Source organism: Vidua macroura, chromosome 1 (assembly GCF_024509145.1).
Source record: "Vidua macroura isolate BioBank_ID:100142 chromosome 1, ASM2450914v1, whole genome shotgun sequence".
NCBI lineage: Eukaryota > Metazoa > Chordata > Aves > Passeriformes > Viduidae > Vidua > Vidua macroura.
In genome coordinates, this window is record NC_071571.1 from 125977254 (window position 1) to 126002052 (window position 24799).

Here is a 24799-nt window from a genome sequence, read left to right on the forward strand (position 1 = left end):
GTTCGTGCTTTGCACCACAGTCGATGCAGGTACTGGCTGGATACACGGAGGGCAGAGTACTGCTGCTCAGCAGGGGAGGGAATCGCTGTTTGGGGCATTGGCTGGGCAGGTGGCGAATGAAATGAAGGATGTGCGGATCTCCTGTATATTCACGAATCAATGCACATTATCCCCATTGCTGACAACTGAGCAACAAAATGATGCAATGATTTGTCCAAATAGTGTAAGAAGCATATGTACAACCAAAAAAAGAATGATGGCTTAGAGCATTAGTGACTACTGTTAGCTACAAAGGAGAGGATGCTAAGGGGTCAGAAGGTCTGGCTTCTATGTATACTGATGTTGTCACCCCTGGGAAGCAAATGATGGTAGTCAGTGTCTTGGGGATGTACAGGCCTCAGAGAAACAAGTTAATTATTTCCTGAAGTTGCATGGAGGCCTATTTGCCTGAGCTGTATTTTAATTTAAATGCTTAATAACAGAAGAAGAATATTTTGAATTAAAGATTTGTGATGTAACAAGAAAGTAGGTCTTTTGCCTGCTTGTTGTTACTCAGTAATTTCAAAAACAGTGCCCTGTAACTTTGAACTTGTGTTAGAGGTGTCCTGGTTGGCCCTCTAATGTATTTGTAATACTTTAGCATTTAATAATTATTAGCAAAAGGCAGTTTAACTAAACTAACTTTTAGTTAAAATTGATTTAAAATTGTGGGTCAAGATGGGAGAGATTTGAAGGCACAGTCGAGGGAGTAAACTCAGTTGAGTGCTCAACTGTGACTGCTGCTCAAGAGGATGGGAGCTGTCACAATTGTCCCAGCCTCACACTTTCTGTTCCCCTGGCTTCAGCTAAAGTGTCTCCTGGTCCCTTGTCCAGGTACTGGCACCTCTGTACTGTCACAGTGAGCTAGTTCAGGAAGATGATCCAGCTGGAAGCTAATTTGCTATGGAACAAAGTGACCAGGTGGCTTCTGGGACTGAATTCATTGTGCAAAAGCCTGAGCTGCAGGGCTGGTACAAGCAAACAGGTTGGTTCCTATGACTGTAGCAATTCCTGGTTAAATCCAGACATGCTGGTCTGAAACTTCATCCCAAACCTGAAATATAAGCTGGCACATTTGCAGAAAGAAGAAGCATTTCCTGCCTCTCTCCTGCCCTTGTGCTGCTCCCTTCCTTTCCCTTAGCAGAGCTCCCTGAAGGGTGTGTTTCAGAAAGCTGGATATTGTAAAATATTGTGGTTTTCTTTGTCTGGGTTATTCTTTTTACCCAGGATGGTTTAAGTTCCACTTATCCAGTTGACCTGGTAGCTATATGAGTGCTTGTGCACCTGTGAAGATAGAGTGGGGCACAGACAGGAATGAGAATTTGTTGGGAAAAGGTAGATCTGCTTCATCTTTAACTCAGCTGGTTGATGGTGGTTTCAGGTGTGTGTTGGCCTTTTGCTTCAGGCATGCAGCATTTGATATCTGAAGCTTTTCTCCCAGATCATTGTTTCCACTGCAGTGCTCAATATGCAATTGCCCTAGTTTTTTTATCTATTAAATTGTTCATGGAGCCGTATTGCAAACTGTAGTGTTGAGCTGATTTTGGTTAAAAATAACTGCCTTCTATTTTGTCATTTGCTCAGGGAGGAACAGTTAAGAACAGTAAAGAGGCAAGAGTAGAGCTGAAAGTGCAGTGAGGCAGTTTTTATTCATGCCAAAAATGGTTCTAAAACCAAAATAGGGTAACCTAAGTACAGTCAGAGGAGAAACAATATGAACTATACATTGTTTAAAGTATAACCTTGCTGTGCCAAAGTGGTTAAATTTAGCAGGATAGTCAGTGAACTTAAATCCCCAATAATATGTCTTCATTTGATATGTCAATTGCTTTACAGTTTAATTACTGTTGATTTACATTGACATCATATTAGCTAGTGTGTAATACTGTATAGCTCAGAGAAAATCTGTGCTAACTACCATCTATTGTAACATTATGTAAACATATATACAAATGAGAGAATAAAGGTTTTAATCTACACTGCCTTGTTGAAGTGAGTGTTTTGGAGGGATGTCACTGCTTATTTTTAATGTAGGTTTTTTTTTTCTTCATTGCATCTGTGTAGAGGGCTATGGAAACTAAAATGGAGCTGTCTGCAACTGGAGCAAGATGTATCTAGGGATAGAAAATGCACCAAATTAGCATGATCACACTTGATCTTTTGGTGCATGAGTCTGAGTCAGTTGCACCAACACAAGAGAGAGCAGATTCAAGCACCAGCAATTTCTCATGACTTCATATGACTCTTGAATGGGTTTCATGTGACATCAGTAGGCTTAACTTGATTTAAAAGCTGTAATGCATTATCTATGCCATAGATGTGAAACATCACTGAAATACTCCTGGCTTTTCCTTTATGGAGTATCTCTGCAGTTCCTGTACCTAATCTGAAATTAGCTATACTTTTGATGGGATGCATTTCCAGCATTCCCCATTAATATCTGATTATAGCTTGACCACTTCAGGGCTTTTTTTTTGCTGAAATTCCTCCTGAAGAGGTTATGTCATGAGAAGCAATATTTTTTTTCACAGTTAGCACTGAATTCTAATGTCTCTCCATTCCAGGAACAAACTCTTTTAAAATCTCTTGCTGTACTTTTTGGGGGCTTCTCAGTATAAGCTAGTATGTAGCTGCCAACTCCATCTACATATTGGCTTTTCTTATCCATTATTTTGAAGGACATAATTTAAAGAACAGGAAGTGATACTGAATATTTGAGAACTTTGTTTAAAATAAAATGTGTTTTCTGAAGCATGCCTGTAATTGTGAAAATAACATACACATGAATGTGTGTTGTTTCAGCCCAATGTCCTTCACAGATCCTAAAAATATAAAAAAAACTTAATAAAAATAATAAAGTTAAGCCATCCAGAACAGGATTAAATCTTAACCATAAAGAACCACATAGTACTACTGAGGACAAAACCTATTAAGAAAGTGGGAAAAACAGGGAGGGTTTCACAAGTAGATGCTGCTAAACGTGTGTTATGTTTGGGCAGGGCTCATGTAGCCGTGTAGCATTCCTTTTCAGTGAGTTGGGTGTAACCAGGAGGCTGTGGAGGCCAAAAAATGATGTGGTAGTTGTGTGTTATGATGGACAGGACAGTCACGCCTACGGCAGGCTGTGGGACAGGTTGGGAGTGAGGGTTTCTGGCAGGGACATAAAGGAAAGCCCTTGATGTGTCTTTGCTCTGTGAGTTACAGTGATTGTTCTCTGACTTTCATGATCACATTCAAGTGTCTTGCTGTGAACTGGAATACTTATAACTGGTCCAGCTAATTATTATTCTTGATTTAGCCTCTCAGTTGTAGCTGCATGTGGCTTCCTCCACAAGGCTTTAAGGACTGTGAGTGCTGATAATGAGCCTAATTAGGGTCCTATGATTTTTATGGCCTCAGCAGCATTGCCCTCTGTTGTCCCTGGAGTGAGGGAGATAGAAGCTGCAGTCCATGAATCCCTTGCAGGCCTGAGGCAGAGTTTTGTGAGTTGTATCCAAGAATGAGATCTGGTATTTTCACAATTGTGTTACATCTTCAGAAGAAACACTCTTTTCCTACTTTAGTAGTTTCATCATGGTAATTATGAGGATTATTAGACAGCTGTTTTATTTCTGCTGGAGAAGATGGTGAGATCATTGGTGCTTTCTGTACTGATGGGTGTTGGCAGTAGGCTTGACTGCTTGAGTAGGTAAAGGTGGTATTACTGCACTGTTGCTTTTCAGTCTGATCTGTCATGAAACCATGAAAAGGGTGCACAACTCTTCCTATGCAATTACTTCTGTTTTTCCTTTTGAAATCTGGATATTCAGTGTGGCCAGGATTCTTATTGCCAGGCTGGCCATTTCTGCTTCCTTACTAAAGTGTCAGCATTGTAGCAAAACTGGAAAAGTGCCCTTCTGTATAAAAGGAGTTCATTAATATGCAAACTTAAACTGACATAGTCTTCTCCGGTTCCAGACACCTTGACTATAAAATAAAAACTCATATTAAAAGCAGTGGTTCCTAATCTATGAGCTGTATTCTGCTTACTGGATTCAGGAGTACAGGAAATGTGCTAAAGCCCAGCCAAATGCTGACATTAAAAATTTCAAGAGTTGAATTGGCTTTTTTGGAGCACAAAAGAAAAAGTGTATGAGACTGCTTTTGTGTTTTTTTCCTGGAGAAGCCCTCCACCTCTTCCTGAATGAACTGATGTTAATTACACTTGCTTCCTCAGACTCTACCTCTGCTCAAACTCATCCTTCCCAGGCTGTCTTCCTTCTTTGAAATCTTTGGAATGGGGAACACCATTTTTCGGTGCCATTCTTAGACCTTTAGTGAAGTGAGTTTGTCTTCTCTGCTCAATTTCATTATATTTTAATAGATACTTTCTTCTCCAGTTTGGTAATTACAATGTGGTAGCATTATAAAGCAGAAGCATTTCAGTCCTGTAAGACTTACACACAAATTTAAAAACGCTTGTAATATGCAGTAGAAAAGCACTAAAATTCTAGGTACTTTGTAAAACACAGGAAAATAGATTTCAAATAACAAGGAAATTCTCATAAATTAATGATAGGAGCTACTGTAGCAAAACACTCTGCAATAAAGGGCATTCATTTAACACAAATCAGGAAAATCATACAGTGTGGTGTGAGAATTTATAATGCTTTGGTTGATAAGGAAGGAGTATGAACTTATTTCCTATGGGCTGCTTTATCCTATAAGTGACTGGTAAAACTAAAGAGAAGGAAGATAATATCTTGCACCACAATAATTAGGAAAAGCTGTTTATGAATAGCTGAAGTCACAGAGAGTTTAGCTTCTCCTGTGTTTTCTTGATTTGGGTGTGGTTTAATTAAATGATCTTCAGGATTTTGAAAACAACTGCTTTGTGTGTAACTGAGGAAATCCATTTTCTCTGTGAGCAGCCAATAATAACAGCACTATTGCAGAGCCCCATTTCTGAAGAACACTGACTAGAAAGACTGCCCCCTGGTAGATGCTTGCTCCAGCTGAGTGCTCCTCAGTCCACAGGGCCTCAGAGTCTTCTCTGGCCCAGCTGGTGTTATGCACAGTTTCAGACTGTTACCTTTGTCTGGAGTCTCTAGCTTCCTAACCTAAGAATCCAGGATCAAATTTGATCCAATGGAAGCTAAGAAAGGAAGTGGCTGGTGTCTTAACTCTACCAATACTAAGCATAAATAAGTAAGGAAATAATATGTAGGTAAGCATTGTTTGGGATTAAATAAAAATTAAGTATTTTAGAATTGCCGATGAGAATTTTACAATTCTTACATTTGCCATGTGCGTGACATCATTTGGTGTTTGTGCAACTTCTTCAGAATATGCATATCTTTGAACCATCCACCAAAACATCAGAAAATCTTGGATTTGAATGCTGTGATTAATCTGTTGGGATTGTGGTTTGCTGTCCTGAAACATCTCACTGCCGGTGGTGGAAGGCATCTTAGCCTGTGTGAATGCCTGTCCTTGTGCAGCTCATGATGAGCAATTTTGATCATGTTGACTCAAGCATTTGTCAACAAAGGATTAATTTTTTTAGGATGCTGTTACACACCATAAATCTTTGTGCCCTCCTTGGGGGAATCCCAAATTTCATTTGAAAAGTTGTATCCCAGTGTCAAGGTTCAGTGTTACTGGGCATGGGCAATTTTAACAGGATCACAACAGTAGCTGCTGCTGTTGGTGGAGTTTGGGGGTGCCGCAGAGCTGCTGGGGCTTGTAAGTTCTGAATCTGTTTAAATTTAGGAGACAAGGGAAGGAATGGGGTGCTAATAGCATTGAAAGAAATCAAACAATGGGTTAACTCAGTCCCTTGTTTTGTTTGGGTTTTTTTTTTAGCCTGGCATATGTAGTTTGGAAAGGACTGTCATCAGGAAATGCTTGTGGCAAAATTGTGTGTGTTCCACACCCTGAGGCAAAGAGAAAGTTCTTTTCTCCTCACGCTTGTCAAGTGCGTTTATTCTGGTAATGATTTACTCTGGGTAGAGTACGCTGATCATAACTTAATGAATATAAAAGACTAATCTTGACAATTTACAAAGATAATGGGGTGTAGCTGAATTTGACTGCGTCTGTTTCTACAAAGTTCTTTATGTTTTTAAATTATAAGATTTAAAGATCAGGTTCCTAAATGATTGTTAAGAAATAGATGAGCTAAAAGCTGGAGAAATGCAAATCCTCCTCTGATCTAACCCATCTGCCTAGCTGGGCCATTTGGGCCCTCCATTGCACTTCACAGTTATTGCTGCTGAGACAAAGTTTAGAAAGTGCCATTGGTGCAGTTGTGGTTATCATGGCAGATCTTCTTACACTGTCTTCCTTAGGTTTTACTTACATTTTGCTGCTTATTCTTTTATTCTCTCTTTGCTTCCTCCCTTCTGACTTCTCTCTGATGTTTTTCTTTTTCCTTCCCATCTTCCCTGCTTTGCCTGTGTGCACAGGATGGAGTTCAAGATCTCCCACAGTGGAGGAAGAAGCTGCTTTTCCTTGTGGTGCTAGAAGGAGTTAATCTAAAAGAGGCTTCCCAGCATGTTCATGCAACAGCCTGTTGGTGGTTAACAGGCTGCCGATCTGGTGTGGTCAAAGTTTGTCTCCCTCATAGTAAGGTAGGAGGGTGAGAATTATAAATTCTGCAGGTCAGCTTGGTGCTGAACTACTTGTCCTTGCATTTGCTATGAAAACACACAATGCACTTTGCCTCTTCCCATTCCAGCTGCCTTACAAGCACTGAAGAGAAAAAAGAGATATGAGAAACAATTGAATCAAATTGATGGGACACTTTCGACTATTGAGTTCCAGAGAGAGGCATTGGAAAATTCCCACACCAACACAGAAGTACTCAAGAATATGGGTTATGCTGCACAAGCTATGAAAAAAGTACATGAAAATATGTAAGTGTTTTCTAGTAGCTTCCAAGTTGAACTTACTAACCACTATCAAATTATTCCATTACTATAGACTGTTGTATCAAGTTAGATAGTTTTGACTTCATTTTTGGTTTGGGCATTGAATGTCAGGAATGCTATTAGTGCTATAGTGTTATATTTGGCAGAAAAATATTTTTCCTAACAATAAATCTAGAAGGAAGTTTACTTAACTGGTGAGATCTGGTTTTTTTTCAGTCGGTCTTGGCAGTGGAGAGTGGCCTCTGCCCTTGGTTTGTCTAGAAGAAAATTTAGTCATAGAAACTAGGTGGACTCTTTTCCTCAGAATCCATAAGCTGGACTGTGGGATTCAAAGTACTAATTAAATGCACTCCCTTTCCCCACCCACCCCCCCCCCCCAAAAAAAAGAATTACTTTTTTTTTTTTTTTTCATATGTCCTATGTTGTTTCAAGGGGTGTTTTTCTGCCTGAATAAACAGAGTTAAATCAGAAGGGTTGTTCTGGGAGAAATAAACAGGAACTGAAACAATAATGAAGTTAACAATAAGGGGAAACCTTTAAATGGGGTACAATTCTGTTAAGTTCTCCCCAGTTCTGGTGAAAGCTTAACATCAAAAAGATCCATAAAATCATAGAATAATTTGGGTTCAAAGGGACATTTAAAGATAATCCTGTCCAAACGCCCTGCAGTGAAGAGAAACATCTTCAACTAGATCAGGTTGCTCAGAGTCCATCCAACCTGACCTCAGATGTTTCTAGTGATGGGGTATCCACCATTTCTGGGCAACTTGTGCTGGTGCTTCACCACTCTCATTGTAAAAAGCTTCTTCCTTGAATCAAATCTAAATTGACCCTCTTTTGGATTAAAGCTGTTACCCCCTGCCCTCCACAACAAGCTATGTAAATGTTTATCCCCATCTTTCTTATAAAGCCCCTTTAAGTACCAAAAGGCCTGCAAAGATGCTGACCTTGGGGATCTACCCATGGGCTGTGATTGGCTGGCAGAGGTATGAGGAGCACAGAGAGAGAGAGAGACATGCTCTGCTGCAGTTTGACTTTTGTTATAATCCCGACATGGAAGTAGCTGGACTGGGTGTAGGTGAGGAAAATTACTCTCTGTGAATTCTGCTGTTTATAGAGTCATGGGCATAAAAAGAAAACAGAGTCTGTTCAAGTGAGTGTGTTATGTAGGATTTGAATGATACATCTTTTAAAAAATGTTTCCATGTTACCTTGCCAGGGATTTGAACAAAATTGATGATTTGATGCAAGATATCACTGAACAGCAAGATGTTGCCCAGGAAATTTCAGACGCTATCTCAAACCGAGCTGCCTTTGGTGATGAGTTTGACGAGGTTAGTACTTCAGGCCTGTGAGTTTTAACTCCATAGTTATTTTGCAGTGCAGTGGTTTGTTTCTCAAGAAGTGTGGATGTGAAATTCCTTAGTTCTAGCTCACTCTATCTAGGACAATTGTAGAATTTTATTATAAATATAAAAATTAAATAAAAGCATTATATATAAAATATATAATGTACTAAATAAAAATCCGTAAATGCAAAAATATAAAAAATATTTTTATTTTTGTATCAATTTTAAGAAAAGCATTTTTAACTGCACTCCTGTAGTTATTGTTCTCATTTGAGCCTTGGAAAAAGGTCACTAAAACATATAATTTGTACTACTCCAAGTGGACACTGAAACATATAATTTTTTGTTGCTCCAAATAGACATCCGTTTGACTTTAGCCTGTCCATGGCATAGGGACATGCACTTCTGTTCATAATTCTGAATATTTAGACCTTTTTTTTTAAGGTCATTTTTGGTGCAGATCCTTTCCCTGTTGCCCAGACCACAAAAGTAGATTGATAGCTAGAAGTAATACCTGTTGGAGGCAATAAGGTTTAATTCTAAAGATCTTTTCTTCTGAAACCCCCAAAAGGCATTTAGGACCTTCTCAAAATCTGTTGCAGTAGCTTTCATCCAATGGCCCCAGATTTGATTTTGTACATCTAAACAGGATATAACTTATTTCTTATCCAACCATGGTTGAGGACTCAAGAGTCAAGGTTACTCAAAATTCTTGTAATCTCTGGAATGCAGAGATGGATGTCAAGCTCAGTATCACACCCACTTTTGTTTTGTTTTTCAATTTTGTTTCAAAATGGCCAAACACTAAGAATCATTTGAAGAATGTCTTGAATACTCAAACTGTTCACTGTATTCCCAACTAATTTGTTCTTATATTCCCAAATGGACAAAAAAAAAAAATATATATAAATGCTATATTGCACATATTTGCTTGATAGGGAGGAAGAGGAAGTTTCATTCAACAGCTCTAATTTGTTGAAAATAGTAATGAATCTTTGTATTTTGTTCCCATTACCTGTTTTCCTGTATTTCCCCTTTGAATGTAAATTTTCCAAGAAACATTTAGTCATTACTGGCACAAGGAATGAGATTTGGCCTGAGCTTCAAACTATTGAAAAACATCCTGCCACCCCAAACAGCTGTACAGCGTCTTTTCAACAGTGCTTAACTTTTTGGAGTCTAGGCTTAATAAGCGTGTTGTAGATTGACCTGGAAGTTCCTAAGGGATACCAGTTGAAGCTGGTGTGCATTGTTCCTGTTTGGGAAATAAGTCCCTGTCACTTGGAGCATTGTTGCCAGCTTTTGCATAGAGCCTAATACTTAGAGCACTTGGCAGTAACTGGGAAACCTGGTTTGCAGGCTACTGCACCTTAAGAGTGCTAGAATCAATGACTTAATTGCTGGGATGTAAAGTGGTTAATGTTGAAGGATAATATTGAATTTTTTTTGAAGGATGTTTTTTCCATGCATTTGGATGCATTTTCTCTTCACATGTGTGCCGTGGCTGTAAGGAGACCATGGATGCAAGTGATTTCTCGTGCTCCAGACAGGCACAGAAACATGAGTTCCTTCTCCCTGGGTTGGCACAGTGTATGTTTGCCTTAAATTATAAAACCATAAGAAAGTAAATTCAGGTATAAAGTCCTGTGGTGGCTATGCAACTATCATTTTAACTTCTACGTTGATGATAAACAAAGTATAAATGTGTAGGCAAAGCCCATTTCAGTACCTAATAGCTCTTACTTTTTGACACTTACCCCACCCCTCTTCAGTTGTTTTTGCCCACTGTTTCTTTTAAACCATTTTGTCAATGTGGCAGAGGTCCATTTCTCCACATACATGTAACATATAGCTTCCTTTCTTTGGGAAACTTCAGCCGAGGAATAAGTTCCTTGCTTTTTTAAAAAGCATACAGCCTTTTTATTTTTAGCATTGTACAAGTGGATTAGATCATCTGTCCAAATCAGCCTCTGCACCTAAAAGCCCACAAGTGCTGTGTGCTTCAAGAGAGAATAACAGGACCCAGGAGGACAGTTTTGATTCCAGTGCTGCTTTGAAATCACATATAATCCTGGACTTATGTGATAGGGCTGAAGCACAATGTTTAATGACAGTCTGCCTTATAACCAGTGCCTTTTAAAATGGGAGAAATGGCACATTAAAGTTAGAATCCATTGAAGAGTACAGGCTCTAGATTTGGAACAAGCCTGAGGACAGCAGAGAGGCTTTTTACTCCCATATTTGCCTTTTTGGCATGTATTGTACTGCTGTTAGTTTTGTTTTTAAGTTTATTTCTTGTCCTGTTTCTCTCATTGTCCTATTTTCAGTGTTCAATTAAGGTTTATTTAATTGCCCATACTTAGTGAAAATTACACATTTAATATGCTGTTTCTTGATATGTCCTTTCAGGTGTAAACTGTTTTTTCAGTAGTAGTTTGCTTCACGGTGGTTGAATGTGCCCTTGTGTGTAATCACTGACAGAATTTGTAAATAATGTTTTCCTTGAATTTAGGATGAGTTGATGGCAGAATTAGAAGAACTGGAGCAAGAAGAACTGAACAAGGGAATGAGAGATGTCAGGTTGCCAAGTGTTCCATCCACATCGTTGCCTTCTCGTCCTGGTAAAATGCCTGCTTGCTATTTTACATTTCTCACGATTAAGCCATGCTGTGAGAGGGGGAAGAGGAAGAGAGGGTTTCAGATATGCATTTAACTCTGTTATAACTTTTAAAATGTTATAAATTCCTTTTCCTATTTTTTAATCTGCTTAACAGAAGAAGCAGAGTGGGATTCCATTTTGCTCTGTGAAAGCATGTAGGACCAAATTCTCTGTAGATTTGGGGTGACAAACTTGGGGAACTTGACCTTGCACATACACTGATGAATCTCCTACTGAAATGTAGTAAGATCATTGAAGAATGATCTTTTTTGCCTTTTTTTTTTCTTCTTTTTGGCAATTAAATCCTTAGTCTCTTTCAGTTAGAGTCTGACCTAGATTCCAAATGTTTACGTCATAAAGATCCAGTTTTGCAGGGTAGTGGTTTGATATTTTCTGCTGGTATTTTAATTAGAAATGAAGGAGGCATCAGGAAGTACATATTTAAAGACATATGTTCATTCCTTTGCTTTCTTTTTACTGAACTGGCTTATTCCTAGTATTAAGCTGTAGTTTTATTTTTCTATAGTTCTGCCCTGTTCATTTTGAATTCAGCCAGAGGCAGTCAACTTTTTCTATACTTTTCACTGTCAGTTGAAAGACTTGCTGTGTACTGACATTAGTAAAAGAATATAAATACTTGGACAGCACACATGTGACACAGGTGGTTTATGGTTTCTGCTACAGAACAGGTTACCTAGACCAGCTCAACTCAGATACTGTGATATGTGTTTTGGCAGATGACACTTAAATCCTGAGAAACAGTTTAAAATGTTCAAGCTGAGACTGTGGCCTCATCTACTGAACTCAATTGCAGAACAGCTAGGAAAAAAAATTATTTAGAAAAGCAGTGAAAATTCAGTCTGGTCGTTTATGATTTGTTCATACATTGTCTTCCCAATCCAGATCCAGCTGTGCCAGTTGACATTTTTGTTAAACCCAGACCATCTCCATGTGCTTCACTATTTTAATTTTCTACATCCATCCGTATGGCTGCTTCAGGCAAGATGAGCTGGTTACAATTATATAGTTCAAGGCTGTGAAAAACTAGCTTATGTTTTCTGAAACTCTCTGCTTACTGTTACACAGCAATAGCAAAGTCAGACCAGTTGATGGATTTATAATGCTTCTAAGTGGAGATGCATGTTGCTCTCCTGATTTTGAAGATGAGGAAACTGCAATGAAGTGAGGCATGGTGACCTTCCCCAGTCACACAGTGAACCTGTGACACTTGCAGAAGAGGGACTGCATCTATGGTCCCCCATGTGCTTCTCCACCCTTAGTCCCTGAAGTGGTAGTGCAGTTTCCTGCACCAGACAGCGGCTCCTGGCCCTGCAGCTGCCTCAGGTGGGAGCCAGCTGGCTGCTGTAAAGGTGCACATGCAGGTGTTGGACCCACTAACACTATTCCACTGGTGGCTGCAAAGATGCCAGTCCTGGTGTGCACAACCCACAGATGGAGGAGGCAGCCTGAGGCTGAACCTTGGCTTTTGGGCATCTAGTTTGCAGGTCAGCAAATGAGGACAATTTGGATGAGGTTTTGGTTTAGTGAATGCAGATGATGTGAGATAGGAGATTTGGGTACAAAGTGTGTGTGGGACCTGATACAGAGCTGGGAATTGCTGTTGCAGTGAACACAGCAGTTAACTGATGTCACCTGAGCAAAGCAAGTTCAGGAATGTTTTTCTCCGTTTAATAAATTACACCACATTAAAATGGGGTGAGTTCATCCAGAGACTTGCATGTGCAGAACCTCTCAGCACTATTTGGAAAGATAGCAGGATGTACAGCTGGCCAGGATAGGTCAGTTTTGCTCGTTTACGTGGTGGTGAGAGAACTGACAGCATTCTTGTGGGCCTTTTCTGGCTGTGACAGCCTTTAGAAATTAAATGTTTTTTCTGTGTGAGTCTTTCAGTAGGAATGACATCAGACCTATATTGTGAACTTTAGGGTTCTACAGGAAATAATGATGGGGCAAAATAGCCACAACTCTTATGAGCTTCATTCTTGCATGACTCATGTTCAGCTTGCTACTCAGTAAGTTGGTCTGAGATCTTCAAACAGAAAAGCACTATGCAAGTCCTCATGTTAACAGATAGAATGGTTCTGACTGTTACATTAGTTGATGGTTATTGTCTCTTTATCTGCAGCATCGACCAGGAAAAGAGCAGAGGATGAAGATGAAATGAAGAAACTGGCTGCCTGGGCTTCATAAGAGCATGGTCTTTTTATAACACCAAACATTATAGAGCAGAATGTAAGGAGCTGTACTGCTGTTTTATAACTGCACTGATGTACTGTGGTTGCATTTCATACAGACTGGGTTTTTTTATGGCACATCTTGCTGAGACTAGTGTTACTGCCATATTACAAAACTAGCTGAAAAACCAGCAAACAAAATAATTAAATAGTTGCCTAAACCTTCAGGTATCATTTTTTTTTCAGCCTCATCAAGAGATTTGTTTTATTATTAGTATCAGTTTTTAATAGGTACTATCTTACCGTGTCAGTTGGTTTGTAAAACCCATGTGCCTCACACTCAAAGCTGGATTCATTTTTGAAATGAGAAAGTTTAGTAAGTCATCAGGGCCCTATAACTAGAGGGTTATTTGAATATTTGCAATATTTGAATATTAGCAAAAGAGCTATTTGAATATTAGAATTTTTGAATATTAGCAAAACAGCTTAATACGTGTCCTCACTTGCAAGTTCTTTGAGCCCAAGAACTAATAACTATTCATTTGGACATGAAGATTCAAACAGTCTGCCTGGAGCAACTTCTGGTGTCCTAGATATTAAGAGGAAGCTCTTCTGTAGGCTTATTGAAGTGGGATGTGTTATTTGTTTCAACTGGCCAAAATGTCCCATGCACTTCTACAGGTCAACTTGAATTTTATTTTGGACTGTTTCTGACTAGGTTACAGAATTACAGTGATCAAGGAAAGCAAAATGTGTAGGTTCTTACAGATTCCTGCCAAACACTACTGATTTTCATTAAGCCTGTCAAAATTCCAGAAGAGATTTGACCTTTTGCATTCTTCTTCACTACCTTGTCTTTCTAGGATGTGTCTTTACTTTGTATAATACTCATCCTCATCAAAGGAATTAGCAACACATTTTTAGTTACACAATTTCAAAATAGTTTTAATTTCTGAGCCTCTGGTTCTTCTCTCTTACTCAGTTTGTGAATGGAAATAATATCAGTGTGTTGCACTTGCAGGGCCTTTTTAAACCCTGGTCAAAAGCTGATTCTGGGTTACTTGTAAAGTTGGTGTGTTACTGTTCAACTGACAGCATTTTAGCCTAAGGAAAAAATGCCACTGTTGAGTGCTAAACTACTGCATATATGGAGAGATTGCTGTTCAAATACAACCCAAAAATTAAATAGGCTGCTTTGTACTAACAAAGCATTAAATAAATCTTAAGCTGTATGCTAGTAGCATGATGTCAATCACAAGGAAAATGTAGAACAGTGTGGAGTTCCTAGGGGTGTAGGAAGCAGAGTCCCTGATCTAGGTTTCTTGTTTTTAAATGAATTTAAATTTAGTGATTTAGAACGACCTGGGGAATAGTGGTAGACTTGGTTTCTGTAGATCTTCAGCAACAGAAGACTGACCCCTTCTCCTGCAGGCTTTACCCTGTGATTTGCTGGGTGTTCAGCTTCAACAGGCTTCAATAGCCTTCAGCTTAGTGGATTTTAGGTTAAGTATATCATGTGTTTCTAGACATGGTCTGCTCAGAGCCTTTCAAGTTGAGCCCCATGGATGAAACCCAAAATGTATAAACCCTGTGGAGAGTTTGACTTTTTCAGGACTTCCATTCTCTGTGGAGAAATTGCTTTTGGATTGTATCTGTATGAGAGCTGAATCAAGCCTTGCCACTTCGGATAATTTTCTTATTGGAAAAAACTGTGAGTGTTAATTCTGTCCTAAAATTTGAAGGTACCAAGAATATATTCCCTTTTTGTTGAGAGTAGAGAAAGTCTGGAATTATTTAATTTTTGTTTTAAATACAAAATAAAACAGAAGAAAAAAAAAGACAGAACTGCCTTAAATTTAAAAATACATTTTGAACTCTCAAGGAGTGGGAAACCAAATACTAACAGAATGCTACTCGGTTTTAATGCTTGCTGAAATTCAGCATGAGAATGCTAGCTGAAAGCAGGAATACTTAGTAAAATATTCAAAGTTATTTCATATCCATTTGCTAACCCTTCTGGCTTGAGTCCTGTGTTCAAGGTGTGCAGTTTATGCAGGTCTCTGAATTGTGTACAGAACATATTAGCACACACTGGGTGTATGACTGTGCAAGGCTGGCAGCGTGTTTGTGGACACTTCTGGTATTTCTACATATGAGGCCATGCCAACACAATCCAATAGTTAGTTTGGAAAAGCTGGCTTCCAGCCTCTGTTCTTGGTTGAATTAGTAGTTTAACAATGCTTAGCTCTTATATGCACTTGGCATATTCAAAGTGCTCTACAACCTAATGGATCTCTAAGCTTCCATTTTGAAACTAAAGTGACTTTCAGTCTGCTTTGGAAAATGTGGGCCTACTATTTTTGAATAAGAGATTTCCATGTGAACACCCCTCACTGGAGACAAAAATAATCTTGTAGAGATCTTCTCCTTTGCAAACCAGAGTTTGACTGCTGACCTCCAGCAATGTTTTGGCCAAATGTTGATCCTGAAGAAGCTTCAGATGTGTTCAGCTTATTAATGTTCAGACCAAGCACTTTAAAAACAGAACTTTTGAAAGGTGAAGAAATGAAAATGAATATTCAGGTGAGCTGCTCTGAAAGCTTATGTATAGTGGCTGGTGATCCTGAAAGCCAGACTCATGTACCAGTTCATAAGCCAGGATGTGAGGTTGGTGAAATTATACTCAGAAACACTGTAGTGATACACAGAAATGAAAATATACCATGGACCTCCGTAACTGGAATGTTTGTTGCTATATTTTTTTTGGGACACCAGTTTTCTTCAAAGGAAAAGGGGTTGTAGGGATTGAATTCAGCTGAGGGAGTGGCTCTTTCCTGTGTAAAATCAGATAACAGTGGGACAAATGGCCCTTTCTTATTTGAACATATGCCTCCCTTCATGCCAAGATGGTATTTGTTTAGTATGTAAGTAGTTGAGAGTGAATAGTGTCAATGTGTTATTGTAAATGTACCCTATTAACTGGAACATATTTTACAGGAGGACTGTGGCAGCAGTTGGTGTACTATAACTGACTTCCTTTCTTGTTGCTTATTTATTCTGAGATTGTTTGTTTCTCATAACAGGCTTAGACACTTTTAACCTGGATAACTTTAAAAAGGGGAAAAGATATTAATAAAAAATAAAACCAATTCATGTATGTGTATATATATATATATACACTGTAAATAAATATTTTGGTGTCATGTTTGTATTACATGATTTTATTAAGTTTCTTTTCCCATCAGGCAAAATTGTAAGTACCCTCCTTACCCTGTCATTAGGATATAGTGCTCTTTTAAAGGATGTGAGAATATTTTGAAACATTTTTTGATGTATTAATCTTTCAGCAGCCAGTTAGAATTCAAGAATTCTTTGAAGTTGATTTTGTTAAAAAAAAAAAACAGAAAAAACAACAAAAAACCCCATCCCAGTGTAAGCTGTGGTGTTTGGGCTGCATTCCTTCACACTTAACTACTGTGTTGCAAGAAATTATTTTGATTTAATATATCCAAAAGACCTCCCTCTCCTCCCCTCTGACCTGAAGATCTCATCATTGTTTCAGAAATATGTGTTTTTCACTTTCCAGGCCTTACTTGAAAGGCAGAATGATCAGGTCTTTTAAAAATGAAAAACAAAAAAAAATATGATAGGCAAGAATGAAGTGAAACAAATGTAAAAGGCATTTTTTTCATTAATCTTACTAGAATCTATTTAAAGTCTGTGTGTGTGTATAGTGTCTCACCTTTTACATACACACACACATATTTACATGTATGTATAAAATGCTGGAGCAGTGATTTAGGACCACCATCTGGTGGGGAAAGGCTTCAATTGCTTGGGCAGCTTCTCTTTTCCTCTTTGTAAGTCCTAAGGGCTTTGTCACAAAATGCCAAGGAGCAGCTGTGGTGCGAGCACTTCTGTCTGTGTCTACAGCTGTGGGGGGTGGAAGAACAGGATGAGTGTGCAGGGGGAATATTTAGAAAATCTCACTGTCTTTCATGATGTAGGGCTTATATTATTTTAATTATGTCATTTTTTTTTAGAAAAAAAGAAAAATTTAGTCTCAAAAATTATTTAGCAGCACATCTGAAGAATTATAAGTAGTATAATTTCAGGTAGCTGTCATGTTTTCTCCTATCTGTCCCCATTGCAGAGACTGTGGCAAGACCCACCTTCATAGTACTGTTGAGTCAGGTGTATATTGTAGGAAAAGTATACCTGCTTTATGTGACCTTGATCATAGTTTAAATGGTTTGTTTTGTTATCAGCATGTAATTACCTGGTCACCACTGGACTACACTCTTAGGATCAATATCTGCAGATCAGACTAGATTATATAGTTATGAAATGCTAATATGTGCCTAGAAATTTCTGAACAACCTTGTATACCTAAGATGACTGTGTCTCACAGGGTCACACGGGCCCCTCTGCTGCCCTGCTCCCCTCCTCTCCTGCACACTACACTTGTGGTTTTGTATTTTGCCTGTATGTATGCTAGCTGACTTTCCCCCCTGCAACTAGAAGTCTTCTGATAATTCTCTGGTTGCTGTTTACTACAGTTGACTGTCAAATTCCTCTTTACCAAGATAAACTTTGGGCAAATGCCATCTTGGGGAATTTGGGCTTGACACTTAACGCAGCCCCTTACAGCCTGTGCTGTCTCAGCAGCCACTGCTACCCAGGCTGTTTTTAGGGCAGCAGGGCAGTATAGGTACCCTTCAGCTAGCTTTCTCAAAGGGCAGGCATCCAACTCTGCTAGGATTGAAAGGCAAGTTGAGGATCTGTGATTTGACCTGAATTTAATCAAATAGATGGTAGGTAGGCCACTTGTCCAAGCTGGTGGTCTGCTCCCGTGGAGGTGGTAAGTGCCAGTACCTCCCATTCCCATTGATGTGACATCAGCTTTCACTATGTAAGTCTTATGGGGCAAGGAGTGTTCTGTGGGTTCAAACAGGATTTACAACTCCACCCTGAGTTTAGCACCCTTTCCTCAAGAAATTAAACTTGCACTTTAGGAGTAAAGTGAATGCTTGGATACATTTAATTTATAAATATATCCAGATATCTTAGCTTTACTTTTGCACTCAGCTTACTAAAGGTACCTTGGTGCACCTGCTGAACAAACTAAACTCAGCTGCAGACTGCAGATGCATGAGTAGGGTTGTTGTATTACCACATACCTACCTATTGTCTGTACCCTGTGTGTATACAGGGTGTTGGAGTGCCTGGTGTGGCTGCTTTGCTGCCCAGCAGCAGCGGTGATCTCCATCAGGGCCAGGGCTGGGACTCTGCAGACCTCCAGGAGGAGCTCTGGGTTCAGCATACAGCAAGAAACTCCAGTAGGCTGGAAAGGCTGCAGTTTTCTCACAGGACCTGATTTCAGTCTTACTGCTCATGCTGGAGGAAAAGGCCTGCCTGGAAGTGCTGCTCAAAAATCAGGGGTGAAACTCTCCCGCTCCTCCCACTCTTCCCACAAATCCCCACTTGTTCAGAGCTAAAATGCTCTTTTAAATACTAACCCACCTTCTTGGCTGCTTCTCTGGCTTCTGTCTCTTTTCTTCCCTTCCCCTGTCTATGGCCACTTTGGCGCACAGCTTTGTTCCCTGCTCTGCACTAATGTAGGAGCTCCGAAGCAGATGGTCATGCAGCCCCTTTTCTACACACTCAGGCCAGGGCAAAGAGCTAAGACCAACCTCAAACGTTTAAATCTGTTAAAAATACTATTTTTCAAGAAGTTTAATACTGACTCAGTGATTTGTGCCTTGCAGTGACCAGCTGCAAGCTGCATGTTGTTGGAACACACTGAGGACACTGAATTGCAAGAGGGATTTCTTGGTCAAGTCTGTCTCTGTCAAGTCTGTCTGTGAGGGTTCAGAGCACATCAGTCATTGTGAGGTAATGTCAGTGCTACTTTGGGTTAGGTGGGAGCATGTGGGACATGCCTACAGGGAGGTATTGCAGCTGCTGGTTTTGAGGCTGTTCATGTGTAAAATTAATCACTTCGATTTATTGAGGATTTGGATCTTAAAAGGTAACTTTACCAAGGAGAGTGTTTATTTGGCACAGGAAATTCCATCTGAACTGACACCTTCTTATAGTTGTAATGCAGTTTCAGAAGTTCATAGATAAACATAGATTGGAGATACCACCTTGCACTTTTCAGGTTAAAACCTTCAGCTCCCAATGCTTTGCAAGCAGTCAGCAAAATATTTTAGTCAATTCAGTTTAATGAGCTAGAGAAAAAAAAATCCCCCTGTGTGAACCAAGTAGTTCTGGAAAAGGTTTGTAACAGCACTAACCTGAGAACAGATCTTATCTGTATTGTAGCAGACACTTGTGGTTGAACACAAAGGACTTAATATTATAAAGAAGACAATAGGAGAGAAAAAATGATGGGGAGAAATGATAACAAGTTAAGACACTAATTTATGTAGCCTGAGAATCTGTCTAGAGCACATATTGTGTCTGAATAAACTGAAATCTGAGTCAACAGCTGCTTCACCAGAGCAGAGCATAGAAGCCTCTTTGTTGAGAGAAGAGATCTTGTCCTGTGACCTTTGGATAATCATGAGTCTTGTGTAACTCACATCATTCGAAAAGTGAAAGATGTTGGTCTTTCCGTGGTTTTCTAGACTCAGATGTGAAACTTGTCTCACAGAGGATGCCAGTAGTGAACTACAGCATGCTGACAGCAAAAATAGATAAAAGTAACTATTTGCACGTTCTGTTTCTCATGTTAACTCACAGCAAAGTTGAGCTGAATTTTTGATTGTTTAATGCTCTTTCATCATACATTACTTTGCACATTAATTTTGCTGCATTCTGAAATTATTTTTTAATTGCTCGTTTAGGTAGGAACAACTAAGTCAGATATGATCGGGTTCTCTGCAGTTATCTCTACAAGAAACACATTTTTTGGGCTGCTTTTGTACACCTAAGCAGGAGCAATGTCTCTATAGGCACACAAACATCTCACTGAATCTTAGTAATTTTTCTGCAAAAGATTAAACAGAGTGAGACAGTTTTCTCATCTGCTTTTTCCAATACAAGTTATTATCCCCTTGCCAAATTAAAATCTAAGAGGAAGCTCACGATGTTTTTGTTAGGTGTACAATTATCCTACAAGCTGTACTGCAAGATTGCAGAGAGACTTAGATCGGTTGGATGGATGGGCAGAGTCCAACAGCATGAAGTTTAATAAGTCTAAGTGCCGAGTTCTACATTTTGGCCACAAAAATCCCCTACAACGTTACAGGCTGGGGACAGCGTGGCTGGACAGTGTTCAGGCAGAAAGGGACCTGGGGGTGCTGGTCAACAGCCGGTTGAATATGAGCCAGCAATGTGCCTTGGTGGCCAAGAAAGCCAATGGCATCCTGGCCTGCATTAGGAATTGTGTGGCCAGCAGGAGTAGGGAGGTCATTCTTCCCCTGTACTCAGCGGTGGTGAGGCCGCACCTTGAGTGCTGTGTCCAGTTCTGGGCCCCTCAGTTTGGGAAGGACGTTGAGGCACTTGAGTGCATCCAGAGGAGGCAACGAGGCTGGTGAGGGGCTTGGAACACAAGTCCTGTGAGGAATGTTTGAAGGAACTGGGGGTGTTCAGCCTGGAGAAGAGGAGGCTTAAAGGTGACCTTATTGCTCTCTACAACTTCCTGAAGGGAGGCTGCAGACAGGTGGGGGTCGGTCTCTTCCAGCGGGCAGCAACTGACAGAACAAGGGGACACAGTCTCAAGCTACGTCAGGGAAGGTATAGGTTAGATATTAGGAAAAATATTTTCACCAAAAGAATAATAAAGTTCTGGAATTGTCTTCCCAGGGAGGTGGTAGAATCACCATCTCTGGATGTGGTTAAAAAAAGACTGGACATAGCACTTGGTGCTATAGTCTAGTTGAGGTGTTAGGGCATAGGTTGGACTTGATGATCTTAGAGGTCTCTTCCAACCTCATTATTCTGTGATTCTGTGGTTTCTAAATTCATAATGCATATCCACACACAAAAAATAAACTTCTCAGAGCAAGACTTCTTCTAAATGTACAAAGCAGCTGCCATAATAGGGTAGAGCTCTTGCCTATTGCCTCTGCTTGTCCCTGTAACAGGTGTATTTATCCTGCAGAATGAGGGGGAAATGGAGACTCCATCACACCACAAACAATCCACCCCATAACCTGGTTACCAGAAATGCCTAGCAAGGAGCCACAGGAAATCTGGAAGGAGAGATCTGGTAGTTTTGCCACATGTTGCAGCTGCTTCCTAAGCTCTATCTATCTATCATCCATCCATCCATCTATCTATCTATCTATCTATCTATCTATCTATCTATCTATCTATCTATCTAATCTATGTATTTTTCAGACAATGCAAAGCAGTAATGAGATCTTGAAAGGTCAATGTACAACCTTCTCCCAGTAGATTCTTGTCAGATGAATAATGCTTGACAAACCCATGTTAACTGCCAACCAGCCAAGTGTTTCATAGTCATCCTCAACATTTCCATAAAGCAACTGTGGCAGCTGTGGTTTCTTCTCGATGAAGGGCATTAATACACTTGAGAAAACAGATTGAGAAAACAGAGACTTGTTTCTCCACCACATGCAAGCATCCTAGTGTGTTCAATTTGAACTGGTAGAAGAAAGGAATATTACAAATCTAGAAGCAGCAAATAATTTATAAGCAAGGATATTTCAACCTACTTGAAATCCAGTTGAGATATCCCAAGACAAAGTTCCTGTATTGCACAGGCAAAAGTCTCACTGGATCAGCAAATCATCTAATTTTAACCTGCTGACAAGTCAGGGGGATCAGCAGTAACCCTAGGACTGCACCAACTGTCTTACTGTGCAATTAAGGTGAATCATGTAATTGCTTTCTTCCTCAGGTTCCTTGTTTGCACAGCAGAGGGAAATACAATACCTATCTCTCAGATACAAGGTGGGGACAAACTTTGTTTGGCGAGCACTCTGGTGATGCTCAAGTCAAACAAGTGCTGAATATGAATCAGCAAATCTTTAGGGTCTCCATGAAGAGCTTAAAAGGGCTAAAAAGGGAAAGGTCTCCATGAAGATTGTGTTGAAAACCAGGGAAAACATAGGTTGGAGCACTGCTTTTGAAGGCTTAGCAAAGGGTTAAGGTGCAGAACCTTTTAACTTCTCTTAAAATAGATGAGACTTGGCCACTGCTGAGAGTTGATCCCAGAATCCCATTTATTGGGCCAGTGCTTTAATCAGCCTCAGCTAGAAGAAAGACCCATGCTGAGGGTTTCTGCATTGTGGGGAGTGATCTCTTCCTGACAGGTGATGCATGTGACAGGTGACATCCCCTGTCTCGCAAAGCCAAAGGGTTCAGCTCTGGCTAGCAGGGACTTCTGAGGACTGAAATTATTACTCCAAGTTTACAATCCCACGTCCACACCTCCTCTTTCTCCAGAGCCATGCTGCCCTACTTTGCAGTTTGCAGTATTTGCGAGCCATACCAAAATTCCAGCCTGGGCTGGATGCTTTGATATCATTAATGAGACAGAAAAGGTACAAGTCATACAAACAGGAGCAGGAAAACAGTGAGGATCTGGGAGAAATGCACAAGAGAAATGCACTGAAGAGCATTTTTCTCAATGTCAGGTGGATGTTAAAGGTATAAAAGGGCAAAGAGAAGCTTTGCCAGTTTCATTAGCCATTCATCATTAGCCTTCCTGAATTTTAATTCCAGTGTCAGGTGCTGTTCTGTTGCAGAAGGACTTCATGTAAAAAATTCTCATTCTCTTAAGTAAGAACAGTGTACACATCAGGCTTTCTGATTTATCCAGCTAAGCAGAATTACATTTCATTACTCAGCCAATTACAGAGCTCCTTCAGCCTTCCTGTTACATGACAGTGAAAAATGCTTGTCTTGGAAACATCCTGGTTGTGCACATCCTGTGCTCTGGGCAGCATCAGTGTAACTCTGCCTGATGCTTGTTAAACAGGATTCTTCAATCCTAATATAACTTTGTTTTGATGATGCTGGATAAACCTGCAGTTTGGGGCTTTTAAATATGCCCACCGGAAGAAAAAAGATGCTTTGTAAGTGACATGGAGTTATACTTAGACATGTATCATGACAGCCTTTTCCTTGCTCTACAACAACCATCAGAATAGTTCTGAACTCATCAACTCAAGGAGAAATTTCAAGAGAAACATTTTGTATAGTATATATCTAGTTATGTATAGTTTGTATAGTATATATCTACTATAACACTCAAGGTACCCAGCTGGAAAATAATTTGTAAACTGACCAACAGTCACTATTACTCTGAGGATGACATTTTTGTGATTTGTATCTATTACAAAATAAGGATATCTATAGATACATTAATATTTTATTGTTTCACATAAAGCATGTTTATGCTAAATGTTTAGTATTTTCCCTATTTTTCCACTCCTCTGAATCCACACAGTTGCATCAGAAACAAAAGGTAAATAAAATCTTGGCAGATCAAGAAGACTGAACAGAAGCCCTGGGCTCAGTGTTTTCTTTGCAATGCAGAACCTGAGAAGGACTGAACACAAAAGGTTGTCCTCTGAAACAAGACTGGGATAAAGGTTAGCATGGTGAGGCTGGCAAAGGAACACCAGTGCTATGGGAGGTGTTCCTGAATGGGTTACGATTAACACAGAACCTAAACCACTCACAACACAAACTAACAATTAGTGGAGAAGCAGTTCTGATCAACAAATGAGTGAACAAATTTTTATTTTCAAAGGGGAAAAATGCTCAGATCTAAGCTATGGATAAGTTTCTTTTGTCCTCTTTCCCTTCTGTCTTTTCCATTCCCTCTCATCTTTCCTCTAGGAAGTTAAGATCCTATGCATTGACAATGTGTTGAAGATCATAAAAATGCAGAACCACCAACTTCACTGGTCAGTACATTGACTGCTCAGCCAGAGTACAAACTCTTGTAAGAGACATCTTTTGGAGATGGCTGCATTATCAGTTCCTAGATTCCTTATTAGAGTCAAACAAACATGGGTGTGAGGATAGAGTTCAGTTACCCAAGCATCCCTTACAGCAAGTTCTGTATTTTGTAGGAAAAATATGTACCTAGTTTGGAGTGTTGGAACTGTCTATTAATTTGAATGTTCTGATCTCTTGCATGAAGACTTAATTGAAATATAGGAAGGAATGATAGGAAGAAAGACCCCTGGGACCTGGAGTGTTTCCTATAACCATAGAGTGTTTCCTATAGGATTCTTCCCTTCCTTGGTGATTTGTGACCTTGGTCTATTGATTTGCGCTATCTGACATTTCTAAAAAAACCTGATTGTAGCAGCAACTTCAGAACTTAACTTTTTTGAATTCCACACCACTCACCCAACATGTATCAGAGCCTGCCATAGCTAGCAGAGGAAAAACTCTTCCACAAACAAACCATGTGAAATTTCCTACAGAAAGTTCTACTCAAAATCACATTTTTTCTAGTAGAAGAAATGCTGCTCCTTTGTAGCTACATTTCAAAAAAGGAATAGAAACTGCAGAGAAAAAAATCAAATTACTTAGTGTTCTAATGAGCTGCAGTGAGTAAAACCCATGTGTGGAAGACACCATCTAGAACAGGAGCTTTCCTAGTCCCTTTTCACTTCAACTGTAAAACCCCAACTCCTTCCCCTGAAAACAATG

The 24799-nt window shown here is 39.6% G+C and overlaps 1 protein-coding gene across 2 annotated transcripts in view; it reads left to right on the forward strand.

The window, feature by feature from the left end:
• CHMP4C (charged multivesicular body protein 4C) overlaps window positions 1-24799 on the forward strand; it is a 35797-nt gene that overhangs the window by 479 nt on the left and 10519 nt on the right. The window contains exons 2-5 of one of the 2 annotated variants that reach the window (XM_053976837.1): window positions 6758-6935; window positions 8170-8284; window positions 10812-10920; window positions 13105-13211. In XM_053976837.1, coding sequence (XP_053832812.1) covers window positions 6758-6935; window positions 8170-8284; window positions 10812-10920; window positions 13105-13169 — 467 coding nt within the window. In that variant the 3' untranslated portion in view covers window positions 13170-13211. Of the gene's footprint in view, window positions 1-6757; window positions 6936-8169; window positions 8285-10811; window positions 10921-13104; window positions 16368-24799 lie in introns of those variants that run through there. The other variant, XM_053976828.1, reaches the window with a different exon arrangement.